At 37.1% G+C, this 24,167-nt stretch overlaps 1 protein-coding gene across 1 annotated transcript in view; it reads right to left on the bottom strand.

Moving 5' to 3' along the window:
- The window catches only part of CDH10 (cadherin 10), a 116,616-nt gene that overhangs the window by 12,979 nt on the left and 79,470 nt on the right, over positions 1-24,167 (bottom strand). The window contains exons 5-8 of the mRNA XM_056108954.1: positions 15,012-15,199; positions 12,838-13,091; positions 7,131-7,267; positions 2,260-2,381 (exon numbers count right to left, since the gene is read on the bottom strand). Coding sequence (XP_055964929.1) covers positions 2,260-2,381; positions 7,131-7,267; positions 12,838-13,091; positions 15,012-15,199 — 701 coding nt within the window. The remainder of the gene's footprint in view (positions 1-2,259; positions 2,382-7,130; positions 7,268-12,837; positions 13,092-15,011; positions 15,200-24,167) is intronic.

Raw genomic sequence — 24,167 nt, forward strand, 5'->3', positions numbered from 1 at the left:
GTTAGATGAAAATGATAACGATTCATCCTAACAAGTTTGTCAAGATAGGGCAACCACTTAAAAAAAGTAAAATCATATTTTATTTAGTTATTTGTCATCAACATGTCAACTGTTCTTTAAGAGGTAATACTATAAAGTTCCTGAGTCTATATAGTGTTTTAAAAATGATAAAAATGATATAAGGAAAAATAAGCAGATATAATCCATTATTTTGTATACTTACAATATACTTGAAAATCAGCATTTGTCTAACTCAAATGCTCTGTAACAATATCTCTTAGAGAGAGCAATGTATGCAGAAGTCACAAAGTGGGCAATTTATCTTTTAGAGAAAGATTTAAACTTATCTCATGCTGAGTCTGACAAGCACAGGACTGTTTGGAATGGTATTTTGAGGGCGTGCACAGTACCATTAAGTAGCAGGCTGGAAGTAGCTAGGTCATTTAAATATTCCGAATTAAACATTTCCATAACATTTTCAAACAAACACAAAAAAGAATCCGATTGCAGCAATTTACCATTTCAAACAATAGCTAGACTACAGAACTCTTGTTAGAAACTTCAGAAGGAAGAATTTGAGTTATTCTGCAATTTAATTTGCATGCAAATCTAACAATGACATTGATGTTTTATAAAGAGCATCAAATGATGTCACAGTACAATGCAGTTTTTTGTGATGGCTTCTCTTTAATAAAACACATTTTATTCCCAATTATTATTTATAACATGCAGCTTCCTTCTGTGAAGATAGCACTCAAACCAATTAAGAGCATTTCTTTCAGCCATATACACTAGAGCTTTTCAAACAACAAAATGAGTCCGCTGAGAAAAAGACTTAAAGGGTTATAAACAAAGCTGATGTAGGAAGGATGCTTTAAAGGATCAAAACTAAGTCATTAAGCACTTTATGTGTTTCTATAATGATAAAATGAAAATGTATAAGATGAAGGAGCATATTTGGAAGTGCTACTTCAAAATAGTATTTGCATATGTAGAAATATTCATTTAGTGTTTCACTGATCCCATGTATTTGTCCTGAATGTTTGTCTCATTGAGCAGCAGAGATTATTTTTCCTTTGGAAAAAATTTCAAAGTTATTTCTTTGGGTTCCTATTTATAGGACAACAGTAACATTACTCTTTGCATTAGATTTTTTGCATAGAAATACAAAACCTGCAGTCCTATTATTTTAAATATTTTTATTGGTTTGTTTTGCTTTGGAGAAACACATGGCAGTGCTCCAGGGATACTTCGATGTTCAGTGCTCAATGTTCAATGGTAGTGGTGAGGAACCATGAAGTACCAGAGATGTAACTGGGTATGGTGCAGGGACCTTCTGTATGCAAAGCATGCATTCCAGTCCATTGAGATCTCTTCTGCCCTAAAAGATTTTTCAACTCTAATACATCAGCCTGTTTTTCTTCCACTTATACTATTGGAATTATATATGTTTTTATTTCAATTAGAGGGGAAAATTAAAAAACAAGTCATTAAAATCATCCTATGTGGCTGGAGCAATAGCACAGCGGGTAGGGCGTTTGCCTTGTACGTGGTCAACCTGGGTTCAATTCCCAGCATCCCATATGGTACCTTGAGCACCGCCAGGGTAATTCCTGAGAGCAGAGAGGGGAGTAACACATGTGCATCACCAGATGTGGCCCAAAAAACAAAACAAAACAAAATCCTATGCTTTTATGCTGGAATGATACCATAGCAGGTAAGATGTTTGCCTTGCATGCGACTGACCCAGGTTCGATTGCTCCGTACCTCTTGGGAAGCCCAGCAAGCTATCGATAGTATCCCGCCCACATGGCAGAGCCTGGCAAGCTCCCTGTAGCATATTTTATATTCTAAAAACAGTAACAAGTCTCACAATGGAGACGTAACTGGTGCCCACTTGAGCAAATTGATGAACAATGGGAGGACAGTGCTACAGTGCTTTTATTAATAATGATTTATAATATTGATAATGGCAGGGTTTCATGAATAGAGCATCCAAGACCACACACTCCATCAGTGTTAGCTTCCATCTGTCATGGCCTAGGATCCACCCCCATTTTATCCCCCATCTCCCTTATTTCTGTTGCCTATGAGTATCTGTTGTTTCTTTACCATGCTACTTAATATACCACAGATGAGGGAGATTGAATGTTCCATCCCTCTCCTTGAGACTAACATCACTCAGTATGGTACTTTCCACATGCATCTAAATAGCAGCAAATCGCGTTTTTTTTTCCTTTTAGTTCCAGCTGCACTCACCTGTCCTGGTCTGGCATTTTCACATACAAAAGTATCATAGAACACAGCAAATTGAGGGGCGTTATCATTAACGTCCAGAATTCTCACATAAACAGCTACACGAGTCATCTCTTTGGGATTGTCTACAACAGGGGAAGATAAAAAAATTAGGAGGACACATTTGTGTACCAGATTTAATTTATACAAGCATCTTGTGTATATTAATGGCTATGTACAAATAAACACTGCATTCATTCTACCACATAATGAGAAAATGCAATAAAGAGAATTACTACAGAGCCTAATTAAGTAGTCATGAATCCACTTATCATTGGACTCAAGAGTACTCTTATTATTTTTGAAAATCTTTTTAAAAGCACAACGCAGAGTAATCGTGTTCATATTACATTTGTGTCCTTGTAGTTCAAATACATAAAACGAAAAATACAGTCTAAATTAATACTTATACATTACGACTTAATTACTTATACATTTTATACATTATTGTTTAATCTTTACTGATTTTTTTTGGAGACAGAAATAGTTTCAAGCAAATTAGGAACTTCTCCAAGTTCCGAAATGCTAAATGTAGTATTAGAACTTACACTTCTGACTACCTATTACCAAAATGTATTCTAATAGCTATTCCTTAACTCTCCTTGTGAATTGAATATTCAAGTATTAATTTTATAAGCTTTGAGAAAATTTACAATAAAATATAAGTGGTCAAATATTTTAATATAAATTTTTACTATTGGTTTAATCATCAAGTATCAAATTTGTATAATAAAATCAATTCAAAATAGCAAATGTATAGTGATCATGATTATGTTGCCATAAATTTAAAATCAAGAGTATGAAGTTTCCACACAAAAATATGCATTTAAAATTTCTGTTGCTTTATAAATTGAACTTAAAATATAAATGTCTATTTGGCTTTGCTTTTGGTAACAACTAGTCACGATTGCTTCACCTATGCCTTAGATTTTTCTAGACACTTGTATTGATTTCTGAGAATGTTTTGACACTTAAATTCAGGTTATGTTCATCAGCTTCCATATAACAAAATCTGTCCTGGCATACGATTCAAATTCTTTCTGAACATTGACAAAGTCTAATTTTTAAAAAAAATCTATGAAAAGAAACAAAGATAATTAGCAAAAAAGCAAAATTTAAAAATAGAATAGAAATGCTGAGGGTCAGTGGTAACCATATCAAATTGTCTCTAAGGACAAATATGTACAAATAAGAAGTGCACATATGTAAAGATACATCACTCCAAAGAGATTTCCTTTTTCATCAATGTAAACAGGGCTGGAGCAATAGCACTGTGGGTAGGGCATTTGTCTTGGAAGCAGCCGACCCGGGTTCGATTCCTTTGTCCCCATTGGAGAGGCTGGCAAGCTCCCCAGAGTATTCTGCCTGCACGGCAAAGCCTGACAAGCTACCCATGACGTATTCAATATGCCAAAAACAGTAACAAGTCTCACAGTGGAGATGTTACTGGTGCCTGCTTAAGCAAATTGAAGAACAACGGGAGGACAGTGCTACAGTGCCACAGTAAAAAGGTAGTCTAGGTAGCTAAAATATGTTATTAAAATAATGCAATCAAGATTCTAAAAAAATCATGTATAAAAATAATGATTCTCTGATTTCCCATTGTTAGGCCATGCATACTTTTGAAAGAGAACATTTAAAGTGGGTAACCTCTTGAATACATCCTGTTATTTCTAAATTATCCGCTACTACCCATTGGTACACTCTTTATGCACAAATGAGATGCCAGCCTCTTGGAATTACTTGTTGCTATAAAGAATGGGAACAATGATTCTTCCATATTCTCTAGAATTTGCTCTTTAGAATTATTTCTAGTTTGTGTGTGTGTGTGTGTGTGTGTGTGTGTGTGTTTCTTTTTGGTTCACACCCGGCGATGCTCAGGGGTTACTCCTGGCTCTGCACTCAGGAATTATCCCTGGCAGTGCTCAGGGGACCATATGGGATGCTGGGAATCAAACCTGGGTCAGCCGTGTGCAAGGCAAATGCCCTACCCACTGTGCTATCGCCCCAGCGAATTATTTCTAGTTAGTAGATATAAGCAAAATATGTTTCCAATATGTTTCCATTTTTATTGACATAAAAATGACTTACTGATAGCAATTGACTTTCTGACTCTGCTACAGGAAATCCCTGGGATTCCTGCATATTTAGAAACCTGTATAGTTAGAGAATAAGAAGGCGTTCATATCATTTTAAAAAATAAAGAAGAGGGGAACTTTCATATCTTAAAACAAAAATAAATTTAAAAAAGGAGAGAACTTTGATATCTGAAAAAAGAAAATTCAGCCAACCCCTTGCCTCACATAATATGGAGATTCACCAGCCTCTTTACAAATAACTCAAGGCTTCTTTAAATCAATAGTTAAATCCACAAGGATAAACAGGCTTTGTAAAGCATCAGGCCTGGAGTCACCTATTCAAAAAACAGTGCTTAAACTAATCTTTTTACTGGCAGCTGTTGCAGCCTGTATATAAATAAAAATATAAAGCTTTCAAAAACGCTATCATACTGAAGAAGAGCTAGCCTATATTTCCCAGCTGAGTCTCTTACAAAGTCATCCAGGAAAATTCTTCTATAGGAAATCTGTATCAGCAATAAAGGATCTTAAAATGTTTGTCCTGAGGTGAAACTATGTCTCTGTCTTAACAGTTTTTTTATTCCTCAGATCTCCCAGAAGAAACCTTAAGTCATTATCTAGAAATCTCAGGTTTTAGAAATATGTATTTTGGTTAGCTGCTTAAGGCAAGAATTTCCACTAATAAGAAACTGGTTATAGACAATGGAGTTCTGTCAGACTTTGATCTATCATCAGAGTGTGCTACAACGATTATGGTAAAATTTTCATATAGTTTAGAGGAATTCTAAACAATTTTGCAACAAATGTGATCTATTTTCACTGACTGTGACTGTACCTTCAGAAAAATTTGATCCACATGACATTTAAATTATTTTGAAAAAGGATAAAGAAAAAGAAATATATAGTATAACACATTTACATTTCTTGCAACATTTCATCATTGTATGATGATCGACTATTTGGGAGGTAGGATTAAATTGGTAAAGGGAGGATATGGAAATATGTTAAATACTACGTTTACACTTTGTTCTATATTACTGACTACTTATGTATGTGCCATAAGACCAATGTTTAAAATCTAGTAAAAACAGTTTCCTATAATGCCGTTTCTCTCTTTCTATCACTCCATGGAATTCTCGGGAACAGCATAATGGGCCCTGACTGTGTAGGTTGGCAGGTAGGCGTTTCCGGTAGCTGCTCTGCAGATTGATTTTACTTGAGGACAAAAAATTAGACTTAGTTCTGAAAAAGAATGTAATTGGTTTAGCTTTTAACAGAATGGTAATTACTTCAACTAGCTTTAAAAGTTAAATTTCTCAAAGTATCTGACATGGAAAGTGCAATTCCTCGCTTATCAGGCTGAAAGAAGGATCCTGAATCAAATGCAAACATCCGTGATTCTAGAAAAAGCAGATGATTCTGCTGGGCATATCCAACCATGGAGATATAGAACATCTACAGACACAAAATGTCTTTTCAAAAGAATTACTCTCAAATCTTAAGTCAGCCTCAGAAAGGCTAAGTGACATACACAACTCAAAAAGGAAAAACAGAATTCTTTGGTTGATGAAATTAATCTATATTTCAGTGAGATCTTAGAAGGGAACTGAAGTTCTATTTTATATTTGAGCTTTAATTAATGGTCGAGGATCTGTCTAGCCTAATTTTCTCCTTTCGAGATTCCTACTGACTCTGTCCAGAAGTTCTTTCAAATCTGGGAGTGGTTTCTACAAATCATGTGATCTTGACACATGGCTGTGATTGGTGTTTAGTATTTCAAATCTAGAATTCATAGGCTTCTTTGTTGACAATGACTAATTTATGTCCCCCACTAATGTGATTAATGTTCCTTTTTAAAAATAGTTCAGGAATTGTGCTGCTCCATTTACATAACAGTAGAGGAATTAGAAACTACAAACAGTTCTGCATGTGTGAACAGCCCTAGACTCACAGGCTTATGGGCTTCACTTGTATACTGAGCAGGGTGTCAGGAGTGCTTATGCAGTGTTTTGTTTTTGTCCTTTATTTTTTAAATGACTTACTAACAAGACATTGACATTTTCACTTTATAATGGACTCTGCAAATTTGCTAGTCAAGCCTGTGTGGGAACTGCAATTTTTTTAAGTCAGAGACAGATGCAGTTTTGAATTCTAGCTCTTCTTTCCACTTGCATGAAATGCTGCAAATTAGGTACAGAATAGGAATGGAGTTAGACACAAAATGATTAGATCAAATCCCAGTTTCATTGCTGCTAGCATTGTGATTTTGGACAAGATAAAAAAAAAAACTGTAGTCTTACTTCTTTTTCCATCAAAGGAAGTTATTAAATATATTTGTAGGAAAAATTAATTCTTACACTATTAGCAGAAACACACTGCTCAATGCCATCTATTTTAAAATTTTGTTTTACATCTATTAAATTGAAGCAATAATATCTACAAAGATATTTCTTGAAATCAAATAATAAAACATCTAGATTTGAGTAGAGTCTAATTCATAATGTGCATGCCACATTTAATACATATACTAAATGATCCCAAATCTTTACTAATTCTAGATCACCTTTATTATTTAATAGTATATTTAGAATTATGGATGCATTAAAACATCCAAACTATGTGTAGAAACTATTAAAATAATTAAGATAGAAGCCTTTTAAAATTAAATAAAAATTGCAATTCATATATGAGATGAGGATTAGTTATTTTCATATTAAAACCTACAAAAATGCTAAATGTATGATAAATTCTTCTTACTGATTTCAGCAGCTATAACAGTAAGATTGTGCCATTGAGATAATTCACGGTCGAGTGGTTTTGACGTATAAAGAGATCCATTTCCAGAATGTATATTAAAGATTCGATCCAGATCAGTATGGCGATCTAAGGAAAATCTGAACATAGAGGGCATCGAACACATGGCAGTATTACTGGTTTGCAGAAGAAAATGATGAAATCCAAAGACACACATCACTGATTTCAGAATAATATACAGTACTGACCTTAAATGCAGTTTTATTGATTCTCTCTCTCTCTCTCTCTCTCTCTCTCTCTCTCTCTCTCTCTCTCTCTCTCTCTCTCTCTCTCTCATACACACACACATACACATGGGTCAAAATGAACTGTCATTTTGTATTGCATTCAAACACTAGACTTCTGAACATGTAGTACTAAATCTATTACCACAGACATTTAACTGAACTAGATTTATTTTCCCACAAATAGTTTTCAATGCCAGTGGTTACATAAACCAACTGATTGTATCTGGTAATTGATGATTCTACTGAGGAATTTTTACAAATACCTAATGCCAAAGATAATTCCCCAAATATACATCTTTTATACTAGTGAAAAAATTGAAGACAATATTAGTGTCATAGTATAATTTTGTAGAATCTGTCTCTTAGTTGCATATGACATTAGTAAATGCATTTGTTTAAGCTAATATGTCTTTTAAAAATAAAATACAGGAAATGAGTTTTTTTGCTTGTGCATGTGTATCAAAAAAGTCATGGTATATGTCTGCAAAACACTGTTGGAAATAGATCAAAGATAACATGTCTAAAATAATTCTAAAGCCAAATATATTGCTAATAATTAGGTTTTTATAGATGACATAAATCCTATTATTGTGGGCATTTTCAGCCAAGACTTAAAACTGATATACCTTTCATCAGTTTCTTCTACTTCATAATCCTAGTCTTTTACCTACATTTGTGGTTCTTGAGATAGAAAGCAAAATTCCCAAGTTATATTTAAAGCTCTAAATTAAGAAATAAATAAAATAAGTACAACAAGGGGTATTAGTTATGGAATATTTTCCCTAAGTCACTAATATTATTTATATCAAAGAACGTATAAAATATATATTTATCATTTTATAATTATACAAATCATTAAAAAATGTACTGTAAAACACAACTTTTAGGGTCCCAACTTACACAATCTTTTCAAAAAGTCAATTGAAATTTATGATCTTTGGGTCTTAGTTTCAAATAAATTGCATTGGTCTAACAGTTTAATATTCCACACAGCTAATATGATATTACGTTATAAGAATGTTTATGTTAGATTATTTTTATTTTAAATTCTTTCTATATAGCCAGAAAGAACTGCAGGTAGGTTCTGGCCTTGACATGGCTGCCTATGGTACATTCTTGGAATTCCAAATGGTCCCCCAAACCTTTTCAGAAATGATTTCTCAGCACAGATCTATACAAGCAGAGCACCCGTTGAATGTGACCCCAGGAAAAACAAAAACAACAACAACAACAACAAAATAAATTAATTTTATATAGAACAGAGTAGTAATATGCAGATACTAATTATATTCTGCTTTTACTATTTAGACAATATGAATTTAATTTTATATCAAAATTGCATGGCTTACTATTCACATGAAGTAGAATGTCACAACACTAAAATTTTAATAATTAACATGTCTTCATATATTGACAAAATATTTAATTAATGAAATATTTATTATAAATATTATAAATATTACCTCCTCGTTTCATTACTGATTAAAGTAATGACTTTTTATCTCTTTTATTCTTAAGTCCTCTGCATCATTCATCTTTGCAATTTACCATATTTTATTAGAAATGTATTTCATCTCACATCTCAAAAAGGAAATCAAACATGGAAACAAAAGCATTGCATTTAGAGTCCAACATGTACTCATTAATACTATTTCTCATGTAAAATGTTTTCTAACAGAGAATCTATTAAAATATCTTAATACTCAATATGGTGTTTCAGAAGTAACAAATATAAAAGAAGAGTGATAGAATTCTTTATCATTTTGGCAATTGGTGGTGGTACTTATTTCTACAAAAAAATGATATGAAGTTGCACATATTAGCCACTAAACAGCATTTGTCTTTGTCAAACCCATTATCTATTTTTTCATAATTATGTCTTCAAATATAGTTTAAAGAAATAATGGCAATATTTAGAGTATTATCTGAAATTACCAGAAGATACAGAAAAATATAGGGTCTTTCTCAAACATGTTATAATTTTGCCTCTCAATGTCTGCTGATAAACTATGTGTGCTAACTTGCATTTTCTTCTAAGAAATCATTACCAGATACACATTTTAAATTAAACCCTTTGGTTATTACATTAATCATTAAAATATATGACATATATAATTTATGGCTTGGTCGATGTAATCCATCCTATGAACAAATTATGTTATTAAAAGTATACATTCCTTTATAACATATGCACAAATGAGTCTAAACACACGTGTACAACTCTCATTTTATGCTAATTAATCTATAAAGTATATCAAGTATTATATCCAAGAATATTCATTTGCATCGTCTAGTCTAAGTTACATTGGCATAGACATGCTTTTTTGGCCTAGACTGTAGGATAACATTGTTTTGTCCTTCCTCCACAGCCTCAGGTAGTTTAGGTTTATCAGGTTGCTCCCATCAAGGTGCTCCCATTCCTCTGTGTTTATTTGTAACTTCTTTCTTTGTGCTCTGTTAATTTGTAAATATTCTTTTTCTCTTCTCCTTAAATCATTTGCATAGTTTATTCAGAGCAGTGTCTTTTTTGTATGGACACAAGAAGACAGTAAACGCTATGCTTTTGGAGCATGGGAGTTTATTGACTCTCCGTGATATTTTCCTCCAGTATATCTGTTCTCTTGACCTAAACCTCAGCTGCCCTTACTCTTCGTGCCCCCAAAAGCCAGGTCCCGATGAGGGACTGGATGGACCCAGGACAAGCAGTTAGCTGTGTGCTACCCTGGCATCGAGATGGGCCTGGCGAAAGTCCCTAATGCTTAACTATAAATTAAGAGCTTGGTCTTGGACAAATGCTGTCATGATCCAAATACTAACGACTGGATTGGGACCCTGCTTGGATTAGGAAAGATGAATCTGGCCTGAGTTTTGTAGTCTAAATCTGTGGCAAGATGTTCCCAGGAGAGCTGCCCTCCAAGACTCAATGCATCTCTTACTGTGTCCATGCAAAAATAACTAGTATTAAGATACTGAGATGCTGATAAAGTTACTGGACTGAGGAAAGGAGAAAAACATCTTAAGAGGTATTTTGCCCCTGGGCAGTCAGGAAGGGCTTTGGAACACTCCTAGTCGGTGTTTTAGCTCTCAGTCAGGAAAGGCTTTCTTATGTTGAGTTGGCTAGGGACTGGGTGCAGTGTGGGCCCAGAGTGCTGGGGAGTAAGAGAGAGAGGAGTGGGAGAGAGATGGGAGCTGGAGAGAGCAGAGCAGAGTGCCCAGGTCACAGGGCAGAGGGAGAAGAATGTAGAAGAATACAGAAGCAGGCACGTGGAAAGAGAGAACCCAGGATGTGAGATGGAGTGGGAAGAGATGAGCAGGAGAGACAGAAGGAGACGGGAATGAGGGCCAGGGTGAGACTAGAATGCGGGGCTCAGAGAGATTGGGACAGGCGCGTGGGGAGAATGGAATGAACGGCATCTGATCCATTAACCAACTTAGCCCTTGTTCCCTCCTCTGTCTGCCACATGGCCCAGGCCGTCCTGGCTTGAGGAGTGGCCCCGGACCCCCCCCCCCCTCGCGGCCCCGAACCCGGGCAACAAGTGGGGAGAGCCGCTGGGGCTTCCCTGGCCGCCCTCAGAGTTTTATACACTAGTTATATATTCATTATTCACTCAGAGAATTAATCTTTTTTGTAAGAATACATATATGGAATATTTCTTCTTTGACAGAACACCTGCACATTAATGAAGCATTTTGCTTTTTTTGTTAGAAAAATCAGAAGCATAGTTTCACATATAATAACCATCAGTCTATCAGATAGTAAAATAGCTTATCTTGTGTGGAGATATATATTGATACAGATTTCCTTGGAACGCTTAAGAAAATAATTCAAAGTCCTATAAAAAGTCACTTTAAAATCAGGGACAAAATAAAGCTGAATGTTAAAGTCAGTGAAACATGGTTCCCGAGACATTTTTCCTAAGTGTTTAATGGGGAGCATTGTTTATGTTGGTTATTAATAAACTTCCAGGAATAGGCAGCCAAGTGAGTTAATGGTAAATATTTATCTTCTATGAATTATTCTTGGGTTTGGTCCTGGACAGTGTTAAAAAAAAAAATATATATATATATATGTGTGTGTGTGTGTATATGTATATATATGTATTTTAAAATGGTTATAAATTTCAAAGGGAAAGCACAAAAAATGAAGCCACTTCATTGAAAATAAATGGCTTGAGGAAGAGGCATTTATCGGGTAGAGTTATAAACACCACAGTATGTGGGTTGAAGAGATAGCTCAGTGGCTTAGTACATGCTTTCCATGCTGGAGATTGAAATCCAACCCCTGGCACCACAAAGGCCCATGATAGCTGCTGGGTGTGGTCCCAACCCTGTAAGATAACACTGTTCTGTCCTTCAGGCATAACCTCAGGAATAGTTGATAGTTTATTGGACTGAGGAAAAGAGAAAAACACCTTAAGAGGTATCTTGCCCTTGAGCAGTCAGGAAGGGCTTTCTTATGTTGATTTGGCTACCTGACTGGGTGGAGTGTCAGCCCAGACTAGAGGGGAGCTGGAGAAGGAGAGAGCAGGGCTGAAGATGGACTACCGAGAGACTAGCAAGGGGAACATGTGCTTGAGAGAACCTAGGCCCTCCATAACATAAGTTCTTCTATGGGATAAACTTCCTTGTAATAAACTGCCACTAAGATCAACTGGCCTGGCCCTGGTCTCTTCCTTCATCTGCACTTGGTCAACAGCCATCCCGATGCAGACCACACACAGTGGCTCTAGGGCACCGAACAGGGGCGGTGAGATAGAGCTGTCCAGAGAGCCCGCGAACACACAACCTTCTGCGTGCGTAGTTTTTACACAACCCCACCCCCCAAAAAAGAAAAAAAATCATAAAGGTCTGAAGCATTGTTGTAATATCCCTTTCATTCATAAAAGTTATCAGAACTCACTATTATTTACTATCCTGATAGCACAAAGTGATTTGGTTCCATTGTAAACACTGTTATTGCACTCTATCTACCTGGGTTTGACCACCAAATTTCTCAAAGAACTAATAACCCAATTCACAGCAAGCTCTGAAACTGGTAATCTGTACCTGGCTTGCCTCAAAACACTGAGAGAGTTTAAGTAGCTTCCAGGAATGGGCAGGCATGAGGCTTAATATACAAATGTGTTTACAATTTTTGGAGAAGTACTTGCATATTTAAACGCAATAAATCACTTGAGTGGAAATATTTGTTTTGATTTGGGGTCACACATGGCTGTCTTCACCACTGACTCTAGGTTCTTTGCTCTGGGATCACACCTAGCAAAGCTCAAGGAACCATATCCCATGGTGGGAACCCAACTGGGTTGGCCACATACAAGGGGAGCACCCTATCTGTGTACTGTCTCTCCATCCCATTACATGTGACTTGAGATCTATATTATTTCAAATTCCTTTCCTTTAATCTGACAAGTAGGTGTGATTACCTAATAGGGCTCGAGGTAGAATCTGGGTCCCTTGCCATGACTGTCCCAATGATCGTGCCTACTTCAATATCTTCGTGAACCTCAAACAGATACGAGGACCTGCTGAAAACAGGCGCTTCATCCACATCTTCTATGGAGATCTTCACAATGGTGGTATCTTTAAATGGCCCGAGGTAATAAAATCGTGGGTCTATGTGGGTGTTTTCCGCTTCAACCTTCAGAGTGTAAAGTCGTCGGCTCTCATAGTCAAGTGGCTGCATAAAGAACCATCAAATTAGAGTGAGAGAAATTGTATTCCTTCCCAGTTACAGTCTGACATTTGCGAACTTTGGGCCCAACCAGGAGTGATCCTTGAATGCAGCAGAGCCAGGACTAAGTCCTAATATGACTGGAAATGGTCCACAAACAAATAAACACACAAGACTAAATTATGTCTAGATGCTAATTGATTAAATAATTGAAGTAATAAAATATTTATTAATATTTTATATTATTAATATTTTAAAATTAGATATTGAATTAAATAGAAAAGTTGAGTTTTACATTTTATAAAAAATATGGATGTATATTAAAACCTATCTCAGAAGGTGGTAACTTATTGGCAATTAGTAGATTATGTGTGTATTTGCGCATACATATATATGTATATGTACATCTTTATGGCTGAATAAATATGTGTTGTGGTGCTAGCTTCTATAAACATTTTCTAAAACAAAATTCAACTATATTTTTAATGTGTTGTAATGTTTCCATTCAGAGTAACAAGTTCACGTTACTACATGATTCTTATGAAATTTTCAAGACAATTACAGAGTTTTTCAACAATTCTATAAAACAGTTTCTAGTTTTACGAAGAAAAAAAGATCCTTGTATAAAAAGACACAAGATAAAATATTGCAAATTGGCAATTTGGTTTCAATTATTAGAGAAAAGCATGAGATATGAATAACATAAGTGTTACAAGGACAGAATTGAATTCAATTATCTCTCAACCATTTTTCATTTGTTTTGTTTCTTTCCTTTTGTAAGCCCACCCAGTGATGCTCAGGGTTTTCTCCTGGCTGTGAGCTCTGGAATTACTCCTGCTGGGCTTGGGGTCCTTATGGGGTGGTGGGCTTCAAACCTGGGTCAGCCTATTGCAAGGCAAATAACTATTCTCTGAAATAGTTATATCTGGGTAGTTATATCTCAATCATTATAAAATGTGTATTTTTATTTGGTTGTGCTTGGTCCCCACCTAATGATGCTGAGGGCTTATTCCTGGCACGATGCTCAGAGATCACTCCTGGCAGGCTTGGAGGACTATATGTGGTATGGAGATGGAGCATGTGTCAGCCTCCTGCAAGGTAACACCCCACCAACTGGAATTTTGTTCTGGCCCTAATGTGTATATTTTAACATGGAAAAATGGGGCATGCATTGCTGATTTACAACTCTAAATGTATGAGAAGGAGACTATTCTGCCTAATTATTCAGTCCTGCAAAACCACAAGAAACTACTTTCTCCTTTGTTTCCATCATTTAAAAATGGTTAGCTGTATACCGAGGACACGGACATATAATTTCATGAAAGTTTTATATTTAACCAATGCTACAAAAATTGTCATAAGTCAGTGTTGAGGATCTTTCATAAGGATCTAAATGTACTGTGCCTTATTTTTATCTTATAATAATGGTACTAACTCTACAATTAAAGAAAAAGAGAAAAAGAAAAACGAGTTACCTTCACACAGTATTATTGAGCATATGTCAGCAGAAAAATTTAATTTATGTAGCAGAAGGGAAAATGTGAACAATTAAATTATCTTCCAATTCATGCTGTCTCTTTTTTTATTAGCAACTCTAATTATTGCTTCATACATCTGGATAGATGGGGTGTTATTTTTAATGCCTCCAACTGCTAAGATATAGCACCATTATTAGCTATAAACTTTTTTAAAAATGAAAACAATATTATATTAAGGCAGGAAGGTTTTTACTAAAGTAACTCAGCAATATAATCACATACACAGCTTGGATTTTATATGTTGTAAAATCTATGCCTTCCCATTTGCCTCAAAAAATATTTGAAGAAGTTCAAGATCCCAAGCTTTCTTTCTCTCATACTTTGGTACAGTGCCATTATATTTGAATGGTGATGATTCTTAATGCTCATTCATACCAGTGCTGTGTACCTTTTTTACTGTTATGATGCCTTCCTGTGTGTCCTTCTCAGTCATGATGTCAAACATGTCCGTCCCATCACCATCTATAATTCGATATTCTACTTCAGCATTTTTCCCAGTGTCAGCATCAGTTGCTTTTACACTTCCAATGGCTGTGCCAACTGGGGAGGATTCAAGAACTCGAAGATGAACTGTATCTGCAAAGAATAAATAAATAAATATATGCTTATGCATATATATATATATATATAAAGAGAAAAGCAAGAGGAAGAGGAAGGAAAAAAGGAGAAAGTCATTCTCACTAGACTATTCAAAGGCAATATATGTAGGTGAGAGAACATCAATATTAAACTCCACAGAGCAACGATATAGTGGATAAAGCATCTGTCATGTATGTAGCAGACTCAGGTTCGAGCCTGTCACCCAGTATGTTCCTTGAGACCCACCAGGAGTGATGCCTCAGAGCAGAGCCTGGTAAAGACCTGAGAACTGCGAGAATATGGCCCCTCAAACAAAGTAAAAGAATAAATTATGAGCTCTTAACCAATTTGAACACACATAACAAGAAAACGAATTCAGGTTTAGAAACAGAAAATGTGGAACTTTGAAAGTTTCAGAGTTTCCTTATTATAAATAGTGAATATCTCACTCACGCTCTAACATTATGATTAGGATTATTTTTCAAGATTTGCACCTTGCAATGCCCAACAGGACCTCAGGGACACAGTTGACTCTTCTGTGGAGGGGGGGGTGGGCGGCATTAATGCAGGGGTTGAACCCAAGGTCTAACACCTATGTGTTCTACCATGTAAGCTCTCTTCACAGTCTTTAAAATTTTCATTTTTAAAAATAAACATGTTATTTTCTGTCTTTTCATAAATGGCTAGGTGTAAGCTTTAAAACTTGATAGATACCTATGGGTATTTGTTCATCTTGTTTGTCTGTTTGGGGGCCACAGTCAGCAGTATGCAGAGTTTACTCCTGCCTCTGTGCTCAGTGTTTGCTCCTGCTGGCTCATCAAACCATATAAGATGCTGGGGATTGAACCCCAGTTGGCCGTGTACATGACATGTAAACTACTCAATGTACGATTGCTCTGTCCCTGCCTATATTGTGTATACACAATCAAAACAAATCACACAATATGCAGGAAATATTTATATTCTATTTTGTTTCTGTTGTATTTAATAACAATATTCTTAGTTTATTTCAGCTGGGGGGGGTGAACATTACAGAATCCTGACAGTTAATTACAGTGAGTAGGAATCCTGTTTCTATTGTGACACATCAAAAGTCCATGGGAGAAATACAGAGATGCTCTACATAATATTAATGTCAAAACACAAAACGCTTTACATTTTCTTTCATTTCAAAGACAAACAAGAATTTTTCTCTCGGTCCCTGTGCACCTGGCTGTGTGTCCAGCCTGCACAACCTCTACTGCTAATGAGATTTGTGTTTTCATACCTGCTCATAAACCACATATTACTGACAGATTAATCGACCTGAAGCACACTTCTGATTATAGCGCCTTTTTGTTCATAAACCTTAAGCAATTAATTTAATATAAATAATGAGGTCCAGACCTGTTAGCTAAGCACACACAGGTCAGACTGTATCTCTCCTAATGAATTTGGCCTTTAGTCACATTCATAAAGTATTTGACCAGACCAGACTTTAAAACTATTTCTTTATGGGGGGCTGGGAGAGATAGTACAGCGGACAGGGCGTGTGCCTTGCATGTGACTGACCTGGGTTCGATTCTCAGCATCCCATATGGTCCCCTGAGCACCACCAGGAGTAACTCCTGAGTGCAGAGCCAGGAGTTACCCCTGTGTATCACCAGGTGTGACCCAAAAACCCAAAAAAACCCCAAAACTATTTCCTTGACCGAGACAAGAAGGCACGAATCTCACCATGCTGTTTTCGACACCGGAGAAGAATTGATCCTCGGAACATGCGATAAAAGAGGTGTTGGAGGCGTCGGTGTCCTTGTCAACACAAACTTGGCCAAGAGCATTGATTCATTCGAATGCCTAACAACCCGAATCGGACGTTTACATTTGAATAGATGTGGCTCACTGCCTGCAGTTTCTATCTTCGTTGTCTACGCACCAACATCTCATTATGATGAAAGAGAAATCGAGAAGTTCTACATGGAGCTAGAGAAGTTCTATAAAGAAGACCACACCTTCTACAAGATCATTGTGGGTGATTTTAATGCCAAGATAGGACCGAGAAGATCAGCTGAAGAACTTCACATCGGGACCCATGGCCTAGAATGGAACGAACAGGGTGAGAGACTGTCTGAGTTCATCATGTCGACCAAGACCATTCATGGTAACTCACAGTTCCAGAAGGCAGAATCTAAACGATGGACATGGGAGTCTCCCGGTGGACGATTCCACAACGAAATAGACCACATCATATTCAATCGACGGTTTTGCCTGACTGATGTCGCTGTTGTCCCAAAATTTCGAACGGGATCGGACCACCGTCTCCTTCGTGCAAAATTCTACTTCACAGAGCGGGGAGAAAGGGCTGCAAAGTTCAAAAAGAGAACTCCCAGAATGACCACCAACTGGGAACTCTTTGGTACTATTGCGGCAACATGGGAAGATGCCATTGTTGACAACATTGACGAGGAATACGATCGACTGGTTCAGCACCTCCATGAATGTGCGAGGAACGCCAAGAGAGAGATAGCCACAAAAAGTCACCTATCTTCGAAAACTCTTGAGCTAATTCGCCAGCGTGGTTTGGCGCATGCCTCAGGCAACCGCAAGCTAACGTCCGAGCTTGCAAAGCAGTGCAGAGATGCGATCAAAGAAGACCTCAAAGAGAGAAGAGCAGAAGTACTGATAGATGCGGCAGAAGCTGGGAAAAGTATTCGTAACGCCCGCCTGTCCTTCGCCAACTATAAGACCAAGATGACTGCCCTCCGACGTCCTGATGGATCCATCACATCCTCCAGAACGGCAATGGAGAAGATTATCCATGACTTCTACTCAAATCTCTTCGATAGCCATGTCCACTTGCCGACATACCAAATTCCACAGGATGGGTATGTCGTTCCTAACGTTCTCCCTTCCGAAATCCGACACGCCATTTCGTTGGTAAAGAAGCAAACAGCACCCGGCCCAGACAAGGTCAGACCTGAACACCTGAAGAACCTGCCGTCAGTACTCATCAATACACTGGCTCGGCTCTTCACTCGCTACCTGTCTGAATGCAAGGTTCCGTCCCAATGGAAAACCAGCAGGACCGTACTACTGTTCAAGAAGGGAGACATCCATGACATTGGCAACTATCGCCCGATCTGCCTATTGTCTGTCATCTACAAGCTGTTCACTCGAGTCATCCTGAATAGGATTGGCAGAACACTAGATGAAGGACAACCATGCGAGCAAGCAGGGTTCCGCAAAGGATTCAGCACCATCGACCATATCCACACGGTAACCAAGCTCATTGAGGTTTCTCGGGAGTTCAAGATGCCGCTCTGCTTAACGTTCATTGATTTAAAGAAGGCCTTTGATTCTGTTGAGACGGAAGCGGTCATTGAAGCCCTAGCCAATCAGGGCATTCAAGCCCAATACATCAGGATCCTCCGTGAGCTGTATTGCGGATTCACTACCAGGATCTCACCATTCTACAAAGAAGTGATCGTTGATGTCAAGAGAGGGGTGCGGCAGGGTGATACCATTTCACCGAAACTCTTCAGTGCCACCCTCGAGAACATCATGCGACGACTGGAATGGGAAGGAATGGGAGTGAAGATAGATGGTCGGCAACTACACCACCTCCGCTTTGCTGATGACATTGTTTTAATAACACCAAACATCAGCCAAGCGGCACAAATGCTGGCCGACTTTGACCGTGAGTGTGGAAAGGTAGGACTACAGCTGAATCTTACGAAGACAATGTTTATGAGAAACAGCCTTGTTCCTGACGCCCCATTCGCTCTCAATGGAACGACCATCTCCGAATGCAACAGCTATGTGTACCTAGGTCGAGAGGTCAACATGACAAATGACCTGGCACCCGAGCTGCGCAGGAGGAAGAGAGCGGCTTGGAACGCCTTCAAGAACGTCGAAGAAATAGCTAAGAGGACGAAGAACCTCCGGCTCCGGGCACATCTCTTTGATTCCACTGTTCTTCCTGCATTAACATATGCCTCAGAGACCTGGGCCCTACGCAAACAAGATGAGAACGCCATTCAGGTCTCCCAAAGAAGAATAGAAAGAGCTATGCTTGGAATAACACGTTTCACTCAAATGAGAGAACGAATCCGGAGTTCTGACATCCGTCGACGATCAAGGATCAGGGACGCTGTCTCATATGCCAAGGTGTCGAAAATCAGATGGGCTGGTCACGTAATGAGATTTAAAGATGACCGTTGGACTAGAGCTGTTACTGATTGGATTCCACGGGATGTCAAGAGACCGCGTGGCCGCCCACCTACCAGATGGTCAGACTTCTTTGTCAAGATCATGAACGATCGGTTTGAGGCCCTCCATGTTCCCGGAGCGAAGAGATGCCATTGGGCTACACTAGCACGCAACAGGGACAAATGGAGACGTTACTGGCGCCCGCTCGAGCAAATCGACGACTAACGGGAAGTTAAGTGATTAAGTGATAAGTGATATAAATATTTTTTTATGAATGGTCACGGTCACAGTCCTCCCGTTGTTCATCAATTTGCTCGAGCGGGCCCAGTGACATTGTGAGACTTGTGACTGTGTTTGGCATATGGAATACATCATGGGGAGCTTGCCAGGCTTTGTAGTGCGGGCAAGATACTCTCGGTATCTTGCCGGGCTCTCCAAGAGGGGCGGAGGAATCGAACTCGGGTCAGCCATGTTGGCTGCGTGCAAGGCAAATGCACTACCCGCTGTGTAATCACTCCAGCCCATTTTTATATATTATATATAATATACAAATAATATAATACATAATATAAAATATATAGAATAATATGCAATATGCATTTTGGATGTTATTATTTTTTCTAAGATTATTTCCCAACTGCTTTCATGTAAGCATAATACAATTTGTCAAATTTGAGAAAAGAATACAGTTTTGGAGCTCTCTGTTTTGTCGAATTTATGTGTTGGGTCCCTAACCTTCTCCTTCAGTATCTTTGAATGTGACTGCATTTGCACAGAGACCAACAAACCTTGAAATAAAACTTAATGAGGATGAGGTCCTACATATAGGCCTCAATGCAATCTGTGTGGTGTTCTTAACAAAAGAAAATTTGGAGCAAGATGTGTACAGGGAAAATTATCCATGGCAAATTTATTGAATAGGTTTCAGAAAAAAATAAGCCAAACCCACTTTGACTTTAAGTTCCTAATTCCCAGACCATGAGAAAACACATTTATTTGGTGAAAGCCACAATGTCAGCTGTTAGTACTTGTGTTCACATCATCTCAGTTGGAGAATCATTTCCAATTAGCTGTGTTACAATTAAAGTGGAGATTAAGATAGAATAAATGAGATGTTTATATCTCCAAGTTACTGACATAAACTAAAAAAAAATAATTAAAAATAAAAATGTGAAGAAGAAATGTTTATTTTTAGTTAAAGTCATTTATAAGTCTGTGCTGATATATACAAAAAGAGGAACTGAAATTAATGAGCGTGACATTAAAAATTAAAAATTTTCCATTAGAAACTGGAAAACAAAGATATAATTGTTAAAGAAATTGGAAATTGTTAAGATAAAAATAGTAGGTAGGTAATGAATTTCAGAACAGATATGTGATAAAAAGAACAAAACATAAAAGTTTTCAAAAGAGTTCTAAAATAACTGATCATATATACAAAAATACTTCTCGGGGAAACTGTGAAAAAGGCAAAAATTATTAAATGAATGGAGTTATAGATAATGGAGTAATTAAGCAGATTTTAGCACATTATGAACGTGTTTATGTCAGTAAGATCCAATAGTTAATGTTATTCTGCAATCGACAAGAAAATCCTGTATTAGAGGAAGAGCATTAATTTTTAAATATACTTAAATACTTTAAATGTTAATAAATGAAGTAACCCTTCATGATGTGTAGCTATATTAAAAAGTTTAAAAAGTTTAAAGACAACTGCTCGTACCTGAAATAAGAAATCAAAATAAGGGGTTGAAATCATACTACAGTGAGTAAGGTCTTTGCTTGCAAATAAGTGACCTGAGTTTGATCCCCAGCATCCCACACAGTCAACTGTGCCCTGCCCAGAACGATCCCTGATTGCAGAGCAGGAGTAAGTACCGAGCACCAGGTGAGACCACAAAAATAATATGTAAATATCTTTTATATAAAATTTAAATATATATATTTATTTTAGTTTATTGATTAGTATTTCTTTTGAGAATAAGTTAATTACGTTAAAAGGATTTTAGGTTACTATCACTGATAATATCAACATTTAAGACTTCTAATAAAGCTATTTAAAAGGAATGCTATAATATTTCAACTGTTTACATAGTTTGGTTTATCAATTCATGCTACCCACCAGGAATGATTTCTGAGTCAGGAGAAAGTACCACCAGTTGTTACCCAAAATCAAAACCAAAAACAAACAATGTTTGAGTCCTAAAAATTTGAGGTAGAAAAAAAGTACAAGTCTTGTACTGAAGAATGATTATAAACTAGAAAAGGAATCAGCAAATTCAAGTACTTGCATGCCTTAAAATATTTGGCATTTTCACAAAGATGATTTTTTTCTAATATGAACTTGAAGTAGGGAGACATATATCAAATGCCAGAAAGTCCAGGAGTGATTACTCAAGAAAAAATAATCTTCACCACCAACTGTAATGATTCACTCTCATGGAAGAGGATATAGACATAAATCCCACCGTCAACAGTTAACATTCATAGCAGAGGCTCAGGTAACCCTGCAGAGCTATATTTTTTGAAGACCTAGGCAGTTCTTTCCACTAAGGGAGAAGGACGGCTCTGGCATCCAGAACACTAGCAAGGCAACAATCAAAGGGGAAACCATAATTATTTCAGGGAGAATCTGTGCACAGCAAGAAAACTACTGACCTTGTGCTCCATAAAGGGCTGTGTTGGATCCTTCTCAAACCTTTTGCCCTCAAGAAGCAGAAGAACGGTCAGGGAAACTAACAGCCATACGACAGCACAATGAAAATATAGATGCAAATACTTAGCTTATGAAATAGCAAGATGGGAAACTGATGGTATTGATGCCATGGGATACAGAAAAATAGAGAGAATCATGATGGGCTAAACACATAAATATATGTATTAACCTCTATATTTATATCACTATATATGTATATAAATTATGTATATAACATTTATGTATATGTATACATATAATGTGTCTATATAAATTTCATAAACAATAAATTGTAGATTGTGTAAAGGAGAACTTTCAAAAACCTTTGGAATATTTCTCAGTGGTTCGACATCAAATCTCTTTAAAGTATTAAGTATTACAAAAATATAAAATGAACAACCAATGTATACCATGAAAAACTGTCAGGAATTCACTTAGACAGGGTTACATTCCATGTACTTCATGTACACACGATTCAACATTCGTGTTCACAGAACTCAATTATTATGACTGATTATAAATTTCAAAAAAATATATATGTGCTCGGGCTAGAGTGATAGCACAGCAGGTAGGGCGTTTGCCTTGCATGCAGCCAACATGGCCGACCCGGGTTCGATTCCTCCACCCCTCTCGGAGAGCCCGGCAAGCTACCGAGAATATCTCGCCCGCACGGCAGAGCCTGGCAAGCTCCCCGTGACATATTCGATATGCCAGACACAGTAACAACAAAGTCTCCAATGGAGACGTTACTGGGCCCGCTTGAGCAAATCGATGAACAACGGGAGGACCGTGACCATTTTTATATATGTGCTCACATCAAATGTTAGTCTGTGAGTGGCCAGAGAGATGACACAGTAGGTCAAGACATAAGGGCTGAATTCAAAGCGGTTGTCTCCCTGGCAGCCCCTACGCTCCACCAATAACAATTAGCAGTGAATCCTGAGCCGAGAGCCTGGAACAAGCCCTGGCACAGGTGGGTGTGGCCTCAAAACAAAAAAAAAATATGTGAATGTAATTAGGGGAACAATGAAACTACAAAAACAAAAATTCAACTTGTGACTAAATCCAAAAAAAGAAAGCAACATGTGTTATAGATATGATATTGATATTGCTATATATTCATGATGTTTTTAGAAGGTCTTATCACTATAATGCATAAAGACCCAACAACAGAGAAAATTAGGAATAATAATTTCAGAACTGTGGTGGAATCAAAACCAACATACATAAACCTGTTGTTGTTCTATACATGAACAATAAGTTGTATTAAAAAAGATTAACATTACTAGAATGGTAATTTAACCTAAAATAATCTGAGGATGCAGCCCTATCAAAACATCAATGGCAATTTTAAAGAAAGTGCAATAAATATTTATAAAGTTGGCATGGAACCACAGAAAACCCCAAAGTAATTCTTAGAGAAAAAAAATAAAACAGAAACTGGAATTATTATGTTTTCTGAAACTATTTCAAAGCAATAGTAATTAGAACAGTTCTGCACAATAACTGTGACCAGCATATATAACAAAAAGAACTGAATGAAAGCCGGAAATAAATTTTCAGGTATATGGATACCTAATACAGAGAAAGGAAAATGAGGTAATGCAGTGGAGAATGAAAAAACCTCTCCCACTTCATCCATGTGTCCCTTAAAGATTTAATGGGGTGAAATTTCAAGGGAGAAATGTTGCTTGCTTGGGGGTCAGACTGTGATATGTTTAAGGCTTACTCTTGCCTCTATGCTCAAGCATCACTTCTGACAGGCTTGGGGGAGGGTCTATACGAAGTGCCAGGAATTTAACCTGGGTCACTCCTGATCAGACAAGCATTTTATACACTGTACGATCTCACACTATTGTTTTTTTTTTGACTGTGCATTGAAAGAAGGAAACGATGACTATGTCAATAGCCCTTTCTTAGTAATGACTGAGCCTAACGGAGTACCTGATGAGTGATGCCATCAACATTTGATGATGGTAAAGAAAGTTTCAGACAGCAGATTTATTTTCATTTTGGGTCTATGAAGAAACCTATGGATGAAAATATTCCAGGAAAATAAAAGTCTAAAATCAATGAACCAAA

Source organism: Sorex fumeus, unplaced genomic scaffold (genome assembly GCF_029834395.1).
Source record: "Sorex fumeus unplaced genomic scaffold, SorFum_2.1 ptg000240l, whole genome shotgun sequence".
Classification (NCBI taxonomy): domain Eukaryota; kingdom Metazoa; phylum Chordata; class Mammalia; order Eulipotyphla; family Soricidae; genus Sorex; species Sorex fumeus.